The 12,627-nt window shown below is 33.4% G+C and overlaps 1 protein-coding gene across 1 annotated transcript in view; it reads right to left on the bottom strand.

Moving 5' to 3' along the window:
* LOC129221329 (uncharacterized) overlaps positions 1-12,627 on the bottom strand; it is a 156,994-nt gene that overhangs the window by 15,670 nt on the left and 128,697 nt on the right. The window contains 1 exon segment of the mRNA XM_054855796.1: positions 7,913-8,052. Within this exon segment, the coding sequence (XP_054711771.1) occupies positions 7,913-8,052 (140 nt within the window).

Here is a 12,627-nt window from a genome sequence, read left to right as displayed (position 1 = left end):
ATAAGATTAAAAGTCAATAAATCAGTAAAAATGTAAATATCATAGTTGAATTAGTGCCTGTAAGAGCGCTTTTCCTATGCACAGCGTTTTGTGCTTTCTCTGTTCCAGACGGGCAGCGTCCTCGTCTTGAGAACGTATGGTTCCAATATTAAAAAAAAATTCTAATTTTTTTTCCAATGAAAATCAGTTCAATGATGCTAAAACATTATGAAAAGTGAGTTTTTTTGTAGATTTTAATTTTTTTTCAAGTACTGCCCCTCAAAGGGTTAAAATGATCAAAACCCATCCTTTTTCTAGGGGTTTGTTTTACAATTTTTTCCCTTATTTTTTGGCATGAAACCAGAGTATAGGACTCACACCTATAAACCCTATATCCGAAAAAAAAAATTTCACGTTGTAAATTTTAAAAAAAAAGGAAGTATCGCATTTTGCGCAAAGTTGCATCGCAGACCTTCAGTGAAGAACCTTTCCGTGTTTTTCAAATTAATTCACGGATATAATTAAGATTAAAATGATCTTAAGTATGCTTATAATATAGCATTAATGAATATTTCTATTTCTGGGGATGCACTACCCCCATTACTTTTCACTACATCAAGAAGGCATAAACAATGGAGCTGGTGCATCATAAGCAAATTTAAGGATGGTTTTCACTGAGAGTCTGAAAGCCTACGGATCCAATGTTAACCTGCGGGGAAAGTTGGATGAAGGTTTTACAAATTCCTTTGAAGTTTTCATATAAATTTTTTTCCGAGTATTTTTCAAGCCTCTATCTGTGTCGTGTACTTTTTGCTTTTTTGAAATACCCATTCTTTGATTGTTTAAAATTCGAGAAAAAATGAATTTCGTTGAAAAAGGTGGTAGGTACTGTTTGACATTTTGCTCCATAAAAAATCTGGTAACATATTTCCAGCACTCTTTTGAGACTTTGCTCGAAATAATGCGACCATTTAAAAAAAAAAAAAAAAAAAAAAAACCGGGGTCCAAAACCGTATTCCAGATACTTACTAGATATTTGGAATCTATTTTTGTCTATATTATACTATGTTACTACAAATGTAAACGCATAAAATGCTTTCCACAGCTCAACAAACATTTTTGAAAATAATTTCTCGAGCCAAACTCGTAAAAAATTCTTTACAAGGTATGTACACACTGATCATGTAATTCATAATACAGTGAAATCCAGTAACAATGAACTTCAAAATCGGGACTGAAAACTTATTTGGTTGAAACGGGTATTTCGTTATACTGATATACGTTGTAACAGGATTTCACTGAATTTTTCTTTTGAAAACTTTCTAAGGAGAAAAATGATACATACCTGCATTTCTTTAAAACATGAATGAGTATAAAAAAATTGTTTTAAAGCAGGGGTGGGTTCCCAGGGTCGTGACCCCAAATGGGGTCGTGTAGCATTTCTTATTCGGTCGAAACATTATTCCTACCACAGTATAGTTGGGGGTGGATCGTATCTAACATAGCAGTTTTGTAATGTAGCATCCAACGTAGCTTTCACAATGTTGCCAGGTTAGGTCCACACCTAGCGATACTTTACTGACATGTAGGTTACGGGATCACAGGTCCTTTACTTGGACAAAAAAGGGTCGCAACGTGCAAAAGATTGGGAACCACTGGTTTAAATTTACAGATAATTAGAGAACTGATGGGGGAAGGGGGAGAACACTGACCATTTTGTTTTTAACTGGATGAATACACAATGTTCTAAGAATCTTTCGGTAGTCGTGTTACACTGAAATGTTCATAAGCTCAGACAAATAATTTGTCTGACGTCTAAAACATTTCCCTGAAACCTAAGGTTTTTCAATTTTAGCCGGTCTTTATCAATATATATTTGTGTGTATGCACTGTGCAGTCGCGCCTGTTCATAGTGAAGTCTAAGGGTTCATAGTGAATAGGTTCATAGTGAATAACAATTTCGTTTATAGCCTCAATTTCGCTATAAAAAAGGTAAACAACAAGAAGGGAACTGAACCATAAATACAATATATACGGCTTGAATATTAGTACAAAATACCAAATTTCTAGTTGAATTTTAATTCAAAGTGTCAAAGGTCAAAGTTTTTTAATATCCTGGATAAAAAAACAAATACATAGCCACAAGTTTTCAATCAAGCAATGCATTTTCTACACTTATAATTAACATCTTTTACATGTGCTTTTAAGACGTTGTTTTTGACTTTTATCTATTTCTTGCACAAAGCTCATGCTTTTTAAAGTGCATATTTTATTTACAATTTACACATTTAAAAATTGAAGATATTTTGGAGCACCCGATCTAAAATGGTGTTAAAGCTTCATTGAAACATTATCATTACTTAATATTATTCATAAATGGGGGGAAAACATTCAAAAAATAAATTAATACCAAACAGAAAAGAAAGAAACATTTAGCATCCAGCCCATAGCTTTCATTTGAATTTTGACGTCTTGAATTTAAATTATGTTTTTCACAATCACGAATTGTGATAGAACAATACTCGTTGGGTTTCTTATTTCTACAAATGGTTCCTATCCGAATTATATTTGTAAAAGTCATGATTTGAATACAAGACGTCTACATTCAAATGAATTCCAGGGGCTGGATGCTGGACGTTGTTGACTGAATGCTGTTTTTGTCTGAAAAGTATTGTAGAAAATCGAGAGGGTCGGGAATAAGTAAAGTCGATGGCGGGGGACATGAACTTCACCGCCCAGGAGGAGGGACATGATCGCGAAGACACGTGGAACAGACGAGTTTGCATTAAAAGCATAGAAAAATAAAGTCGAAAGAACATCAACTACGGACAAGTGAAAACAATAACCAACTGTGGTCGCTCAAAAAAAGAATATATTTGGTCTTGGTCAAGCAATAATAAGGTATTCGAGGGCGAATGATTGGTATTAGTCTCACGCAAATTTGCGCACATCTCTCAACTTTTGTTGATTTTAAATGTTAACATTTATTAACATAGAAATTACACTATTTTAATGTACAAACGTGCAAATTAAATTACACTTGTTTCGGGGTTACTAAGAACGTCTTTATCAATAGAGATAGATACATGTGTTTCTGTCTTTTACATCATTCAAAAAGTTTTTATTGGACCTGACAGATTTCTCTTCCACGTTCTAGAGTTATTTGAGTTACACTAATTTTGCTAACAGTTTAAAATTTCCCCGGGAAGTCGAGAAGAGATCAAAAAAAGAAAAATTAGAAAAATTAGAGCAATAAATGTTAGTACACTCAACAATTTATAAATTCTGCTTCATGAATACTTTTATACAAAAAGAAAAAAATTAAATTGAAATATTTTTTAAATTTAAAGGATAGTATACTAATGTGTGTGATTTGCAAATGTCGGATTATATTTTCGATTCTGATATTTTTTTTCTGAATATAAATTACGTATGTAAGACATTGTTCACGTTCTTACGAGCAAACAATTGACGTAAGTAGGGAATATTCCACGTAATTGTTACGATTGTTTGATTGATTGCAATAATTTGCATCAATGAAAGCTTGATTGAGTGCAGCTATCAAGTTTAGGACTTCATTTGCACGAAGCTGTCAACATTGTGTGGTAATAAAGAGGTTTCATTTAATTTCGAAATGCGAGCATGAATGAATTTTCTGAAAATTGTGCTTTTAGCCGTTGCTTTTCTCACCATAGTATCCGCAGAAAGGAAAGAATTTCTGATTATTCTTATTGTTACTATTTTGAATCGCAGAAAGCAATGCATAACTAGTGTAACCAAAAATTGAAAACCATTAGAAAAAAAAAAGACCTGAGAAGAAAAAAAAATCAAAAAAAGTTTTAAAAAGTTATTCCATTCCTCCTAACATTTTGCATTTGAATAAGTCGAAGTACATTGTTCCAAGTTTACTGCAAGTAAACTGCAGCTTGTATTTTTAATTTAAGTACATTATTGCAAGTAATTCCCTGTTGCTCGTGTAATTCTACCCACGAAATATATTTTCAAATGTTCTCAAAAATCATAACTGCGTGCTTCGAAAATACACTTCAATAAAAGACTTACCAACTACTTATTATTATAGCCTGTTGCACTTTTCGTCTGATGCGTAAAATATTATTTATTATTAATATTATTATTATTATTATTATTATTATTATTATTATTATTGAAAAAGAATTTCAAATTTAAGAAGTATATTAATCATTTAGTCTTGTGTATGCTGCTCTAGTCACCACGCTGATTATCTATGTTTTTGCGGGATGATTTGTTAACTGATAGTAAACAAATGCAGCCCTGCGCATGATGAATCACCGGAAAAATATAAATAAATATCTAAAACATTAATTGATTATTTAACAAAAATGTCAGTTCAGCGTTGCATATCCTCAATCGAATTGCAGAAGTATTCCTCTTTCGACCATATATATATATATATATATATATATATATACTAATAATAGCGGGATCCCCCCCCCCCCTCTTTGAAATGTAACCATATCCTAATATGAAATTGTTTTCTGATTACGACATTTCTGCCGTCCTCCCAATAATTAAAAATAAAATCAGCATCATTCCACCTCTTGACTCTAAATATCCGATAACCGATATGTAATCATCCCTCCTCACCCTTTTTTTCCGGGACTACACCACAGTTTTACACTAAGCTTATACCTCTTACGTTTTTTTTTATATATATATTTATAATCATATATTAACGCATTGCATTCTTTAATTAAACTTCTGACAAGAAACGAATTAGCCTTATGAACGAAATAAAATTCGGACGTGATAATTGAAAACATCGTTAAAAAAAAAAAAGACAATCGTTTTTCCTGTTCAATTTATGATAAATTTTCATTTCATTCATCAATTTTTCATGAATATAAAATCTGGGAACGCATATCCAAAAAAAAAAAAACTTTGTTTCAAAAATTACCGCAGACCCTTTGAACTGACTATTATTTTCTGTTTTGTTCAACCTTCGCGTCGGTACTGTTCAAGTGGGGTTTTGGCCGCCAGCTAATTTTCTTGATTGCTCTTCACGACGGGGGTCATTTAGGGGTTCCTTTCCCTCCAGAACAATGACAGCTGTGACAGGTCACGTGTTCCTGCCTTACATCGATTACCGTCCACTCCATTGGCCGTTGAAGTGTCAATCACTTGATTCAGGTTCACGCCCTTCGTTCAAGGAAGAAAGCCATTTACACCCTAACTTCAATGTTTTCCCTCACTGAAGAGCAGCTGTAGAAGTTTAGCTTGGCTGAAGGGACTATTCTTCTTTAGTCGTTGATTGTAGTTCCAGTTATTTAAGTATGCGGATATTCTATTATGCTCACCGTAGCTAGAAAGTTTATTGAAGTACTTGGTAAGGTTCACTTTTCTTTTAGTTTGGAGTGGTTGCAAGTCAGCCTCAAAAAGAACTACCTCCCTAGGGCAGCTGCGTTTAAGTCCAATGATTCTTGCCTCACTGAGTTGCACCCTTTCTAGTTTATCTAAGTTGGTGGTAGAGGCACAACTATAGTTAGGGAATCCATACTCCAATAGGGGCCTAACTAATGTCATGTACGTATCTCTTAGAGTGTTAGCATCGGCTCCCCAGTCCTTACCAGCTACAAATTTAAGAATAATTAACTTTTTTCTGCTCTTGGAGACGATATGTTTCTTGCTAGTCCATTCGTGATCCAAAATATATCCCAAATACTTAGCTGTTTCTGTAAGCTAAATCTTGATTGTTCATTATTAATTTTGGTTGATAGTTGTATAAATTTTGTTGGTAGTAAAACATTTAACAATGGATTTCGCTGGGTTGAAGCAGAGTTTAAAATCCGAAGCAAATTTTGAAAATACGGAGTGAGTACTCTATATCTATTAAGTTGGTTCCAGAATACCAGAGAACTATGTCTTCGGAAAACATACCGGCTCCTATTCTTGTGGGTGGTAATTTCTCTATGCCAGCCAAAAACAGAGAGAAAAATCATTGGGCTGAGCACTGAGCCTTGGGGAGCCCCCTGACTAAGCCTAACTCGGTCAGAAAAGGGCCTGTTAAAATTTACTTTTATAGTCCTGTGGTGTAGGAAATCTGAGATCCAAGTCACGGTGTTGCCGCGTTGTTGAAGGTGTCATGCAACTTGATTATCAATTTATGTTTCCGCATTCTGTTCCTTGTTCAATGTGAACACTACCGCATCTATTGGATCCCTGTAAGCTGTCAGTACACGTTTGGAACACGTAAATTTAGAAAACGTGTTTCGTTTGCCTGAATGCGCACTAAAATGTGTTTCAAACGTCCTCTGCTTAAAAGAAAATGGAATGAGTTGTGTCTCTAATGCGTTCTGAAAGTATATACAGTATATTTGTTAAATTTTAACTTGGGAACTCGTTAGAGACCAAATGGGGATAAATTTGAGACAAGATTGAGAACGCAATTTGGCTCATTTTGAAAAGCATTGCTTTATTTCTTATAAAAATATCTTAACAGCTTTCTGTAAATAACAGTCAACAGAATCCCGTGATATGATGCAACTAGAAATTATCTTACAAAAATCATTGCTGATTGGCGTCACGAATGCATTTACATAGAATGGCCCTAGTCGAAGACCGTCCATTGACCGGTGGCTAACAACTGCACTCGAGATTGCGATAAAATTAGCAGCAGAAACTACTATAAAAATCAATGGCTTTAAAAAATTACGAGTTTTCATGAATGTTCTAAAAAGTGTTCTAAAACAGGGACATGGACCAATATTAAAGAAAAAAAAATTCTGAGCCGCGTTTCCAAATGTGTGCTGAATTCAATAAGTATTCCTAAAAGTGTTCTGAATCTTTTGGAAGTTTCTGAACTTCCAAAAATTGTGCTTCAGAGAGTTCTAAAAAATGGGACAAGTGTCTATGCCTAAAAGTGTTCAAACCGAGTACAAAAATCGTTGAAGATTTTCTGTTTGGTTTTGGAACTTAGTAGAGAGAGTCGAATATCTTCGCTCTCGGGGAAATCGGCAAAGCTTCAGTTGGCGATGTACTTTCGGTTGACAATACATCTCTACATAGTCTCCAAAAAGCGTCTGTGTGTTTGAACTCGCAAAACTCGAGAACTACCCCGGCAGATTTTGCTGAAATTTCACAGTTTGTTCCTTTAAGTCCTGAGAAAGTTGGCAGATCAGTTTAAAAACAATTCGATGAATAGTTCTTATTTTATTCCAATTTAGACCCAATTTTCACGTAAATTCCCGAATATGGGGGTGAAAAATTACTCTCAAATAATAATATTATGTATCGTTGGAAAGGGAAGAATTTTCCGCGTTCTACGTAATTTGTTCCAATGCTCTAACTTAATTGCGGCAGGAGTTTTTTACGTTTTTAGCTCGAATTTTTTTAGGCTTAGCTGAAATTTAGGCACTACTTACTTCATTAAATCCATCAATAAAAAGTGAAGGAGTTGTCCCACAGTTTTCTTTTTAACAGCATTGGATAGAGCTGCTTTTTTTACTCCAGATCTAACTCGACCTGTGGTCGAAAGTTTAACCCTCTATCTCCATTAGAAAAAAAGTTACAAGCGAATTAAATGAAGTTCAAAAATCTGTTCTCTATTCAAGTTTTTAACCATTTTATTTTGCGTTTCCACGGCAACGCTTTTTGAATCCATTGTTTATTTTCATCTTTCTCATTTTCAATTCTTAAACTTATTTTATTTTGTGTTTCCGTGGTTACGCCTTTTAAATCCATCTTTCTCATTTTATTTTAATTCCTTAAAGTATTTTAGTATCTGTCGTCATTGTTTGGCGAGAAAATTTTGCATGATGTTTTTTTTTTTCTTTTATTTAATCCTGGTTATTGAAGATACTTCACTTGACGCAATGGTTTTTTTTCAAGGTAGACCGGGCAAAGCCGGGCAACGCAGCTAGTCAGAAAATAAGTGGAAATAAAATGAATATCTCACCTTTTTCTCGAGATCCTCGTTGGAAGGCAGGGACTCTCTCTCGGCAAGAGGGGCGGTCTTGGGGCGGCGCTCAAACTGAGGAGAAGAGCCCCTACTTACAGCCGAACGCAAACACTCATGACTACGTGTCTTCGGCACTGCTAATTAAGAAGAGAAAGAAAAACGAAATTAAACAATCTTATACAGATAGAGCAGGATATAACAATTGCGTAACTGAACATTTACAGTTAAAAATTATTGGATAAAACAGAGATTTTCATCTGGTAATCCGTCAGACCGGCACCAGTTCGCAGCAAAATTTTACTGATCCTGGTTAGCTGGTTCACGATTTAAAAAAAAAAAAGAAAAAGAAAAAACTATTCAAAAAATAAAATGTAATAATAATTATATCCTGTACAAATTTTTTTCCACGAATTTTGTGATTAATTTTCGAAACTGTCAATGACTTTGCTCAAATCTTTCCTTACTCATGGATAGTTGTTACAATAATTAAGTTATCTACAATCTTTGCATTTAAATGTTTTCTGACAGATCTTTAAAATCGATTAAAGTTTTTTATTTATATATTTATTTATAATTACTTTACTTATTTTGTAAAACAGAAAAAAAACCTCAATGTCCTGCTAACTTTTTTCACTACAGTCCGCGAGTTTAAAGGTTTTTTTTTTTAATATTTTTTAACGAAATCGTAAACATAATCATTCATTTAACATAATCATTGAGCTAAAAAACAAAGAAGAAGAAGAAAAAAAAAGGTGGAGGAGAGGAAAAAGATTTCTCCGGTCCGAATGTTTTCTTTTTTTTTTTTTTTTTTTTCATAAATGTTTGACATTCTACGATTCAAAATTTTATTACGAAAAAAAAAATTAGGAAAGAGAGAAATAAAGAAACCTCACCGGTCCGGGGCATTTTTTCAAAAGGTTTTGCTGATCCGCGGGTCAAAAAAAGCTGAGAAACGCTGCACTGTTAAAAAATTTCCGGAAAATTTACGGTAATTGTTACTGGCATCCATGTTGCCAGTAATTATTACCGTAAAAATCGAATGTCACTGTAAAATTTTACGGTTTCCTCGGTAGGCCACAGCAACCAATTGGCGCTGGGATCGCTTATTTCTCCGGTATAAATTACCGTAGAAATCAGCGATGCGTTAAGTCGGCCATTTTACAGTAACAATTACCAGAAAATCTTCCTGAATTTTTAACAGTGTGGGATAGAACATAAAGATTGAAGAAGCAAATGGTAAGCTCAAAATCATATTTTTTTATTATTTCATGGCGTTGTTTTTATTGCGTAGCACAGTGATTCTCATACAGTGGTCTGAAAACAATTTTAATGTGGTCCGCGCATAGCTAGAAAAGAATATCCTAGGTCATATTTATAGGTTGCAATTAAATTTATTAAAGAAACTTTTGTATTCATCTCATTGCACCTGATACACTGTTAAAAATTCAGGAAGATTTTCTGGTAATTGTTACTGTAAAATGGCGGACTTAACGCATCGCTGATTTTTACGGTAATTTATACCGGAAAAATAAGCGATCCCAGCTCCAATTGGTTGCTGTGGCCTACCGAGGAAACCGTAAAATTTTACAGTAACATTTGATTTTTACGGTAATAGTTACTGGCAACATGGATGCCAGTAACATTTACCGTAAATTTTCCGGAAAATTTTTAACAGTGTAGAAATGTTGTATTATTTCTGTCGTACACAGGGTGTTTTAAACCGTTTTCCCGTTTTAACCTGAAAGATCTATATTTTCGCAACCGTTAGTCCTAGATATATACTCGATGTATCCAATTGCAAAAATGTTTAAAATCAGATGCAGAGTTAAGATATTGAAAGTTTGAAGTGAAAATAAAAAGAAGTCAAAAAACACAAAATTTAACTTTTTGTGCGGGGCTCAGGTCCCCTAACTTATATTTAGGGAAATAATCTCCATTGAAAAATAATTCCAACGCAAAAAGGTTGAAATTAGTACGATCAATGTTCACCGAGATATGAAACGCAGCGTTTTGTGAGTTACACCTCTCTTCACTCGCCGTCAGTAACACCTTTTGGGGGAAATTTAGCGGTAAAACAAGTGTTCAAGATTATGTGTGTGCTTAAGAGTGGTTTTTGAAATTGTTCGAGTTTTGTAGTGTGTTTTTGAGTACCACGTCATAACATTTGCATTTGCTTTTGAATAGCAATGAAAATTATTCATACTTTGTTTTTCTTACTTTGACGACCTGTCATTCTTCTGAAAGGGCGATAAGTTCCGATCTTATATTCTATATGGTCCCTTAAAACTTAAAGTTGGAATATCTCCTTAAGTTTTGGTCGCACAAATGTCAAGTTTTTCGTGTCAGTAGTAGTTTTCAATAGAGATTGTTTCTTTAAATATTTGTTAGGGGGACCTAGGGCACGTATAAAAAGTTAAATTTTGTATTTTTCGACTCGATTTTATTTTTGCTTCAATGTTTCAATATCTTAACTCTGCATCTGATTTTGAACATTTTTGCAATTTGAAGGATACTTGTAGGACGAAAATGAAGGTCTTGCAGGTTAAAACGGAACACCCTGTATAAGTATGCTTAGGATTCAGTAGTGAAAAGATTGAGAACCACTGATTCCCCTACATTAAGCACATCTACGGAGGACGAAATCAAACGCGGGGCAGGGGCATGAGAAGAAAGATGCTCAAAATTGGAAAACATTCTTTCTAATCACCCCTGTTTTGCCCATAGATGTAGTTTTAACTAGATACACAACAAGAAAGTGGTTCCATGGGAAACTAAACAGACGGGCAAGCGTTCGAAAGGTGAATGGCTTAGCGCATGCGCGCAAACAACCTTTACCGAGGATAGAATCAATCAGTGTTGCATGCACTGAAGATCAGTGGTTGCAGTTGCTTCCAAGTTAGGCTACGATTTTGCCCGTTTAATAGATCCTTTCACGGTTTGGCAACGAACCATTTAACTTTTCGTCTACGGGTGTTTTGGTGCAATCTTCAGTGCAAGTAACGTTTCATTTAATAATTATTGCACTTTATATACGTGGTGAACACGAGTAAGATGAATAAAAACTGTAAGGTTAACAATTGTGAGAACAGTGATAACTAACGGGAGATTGCGAGATTTCACCGGTTTTCTGACAAGGAAACAAGAAGATTACAAGAAGAAGAAGATTATATATATATATATATATATATATATATATATATATATATATATATATATATATATATATATATATATATATATATATATATATATATATATATATATATATATATATATATATATATATATATATATATTAGGGTGCGTCTTATTTTTAAAGGTGTTATTTTTTTCATGAGGCACCCTCTCATTTTGTTCCTTTGGATGAAAAAAATATTCTCATATATGAAAAATAAAAATTGAATAATATTAAGAGGGTGCTACCACTGCTGCAAAATTTGTTAACTCTCTCACTTTTTATTATTTTTTAAATTTATTTATTTAGTTTGGATAATAAGTAGCAATCAGTGAAAAGTTTGTATTGTCATATGGAAGTAACAAAGAGAAAAATTACCATATTGCTGAATGTAAAAGACCGAAAGTGTAAACCTGTGATATGAATGGCATTACTGAACTTTCAAATGCTTTTGTGACACTATTACATAAAATGACAACCATGAAATGCTTATTATTTTCTGGTATATATAAGAAATAGGTATTTGTGTTATGTTAAACCCAACCAACCTAATTTCATGTTGATTAAAAATATGTCAAGAGTTGATTTTTACACCATTTTTTTCACAATAAATGTAATTTTAATCATTGGTAGCACCCCCTAAATTATGTTCAAATTCTATGAAACTTTTATGTGTGTATTTTTTCATCAAAAGGAAGCAATTAAAGGGGTGCCCCATAAGAAATTCAAAACGTTTTAAAAAGTGCAATATAAGACACACCCTTATATATATATATATATATATATATATATATATATATTATATATATATATATATATATAGAAACACTATCATATATTGTATTTACAATCAGGACAAGTCAACCAAAATGAACTTCACTAAAAATGAACTTCACTACTCAATTCAATAGGCGCCACAGGCTGCTCTATGATACTGGTAGACAACACATTTGATAGCAATATAAGATGCCGGTTCTTTCTTTTGATTTTGAGTTCAGGTATGAATTTTGTTTCTCTTGTGGTTTAAATGTTGTTCTATTTTCTTTATATAAATCTTGTAGCTTAAATATTGGTTCTATTTTCTTTAGATAAAACTTGTATTTTTCGTTTTAAAATGTTCAATGTTTGTTTTTTCATCTCATGCTGATATTCTGGACTTTCAGTAACCCACTTGCTTGTTTTGTGAGATGTCGGGGACTAGTGCTGCTTTTTTAGGCAAATTTCGCCAGCAGCGCTCACGAAACATCTCATGGGTTTTTCCCTACCCTTGGGGAGTACCCCCTGATGAGGCCCCAGGGTATTTTGGGATTTTTTCATTTTTCCTTCTTTTAAAAGATTTTTTCGTTCTTTTTCAATCCTTATATTGCTATCAAATATATATATATATATATATATATAATTAAAAAGAAACATTTATCTTACTAATATTATATATGCGAATGTTTGTCTGTATGGATGTATGGATGTATGGGTGTTTGTTACTCTTTCATGCAAAAACTACTGAACAAATTTTGATGAAACTTTACAAAAATATATC

Source organism: Uloborus diversus, chromosome 4 (genome assembly GCF_026930045.1).
Source record: "Uloborus diversus isolate 005 chromosome 4, Udiv.v.3.1, whole genome shotgun sequence".
NCBI classification, from domain to species: Eukaryota; Metazoa; Arthropoda; class Arachnida; order Araneae; family Uloboridae; genus Uloborus; species Uloborus diversus.
The sequence above is the reverse complement of the archived record's forward strand: the minus strand, read 5'-3'. Positions and strand labels throughout refer to the sequence as shown.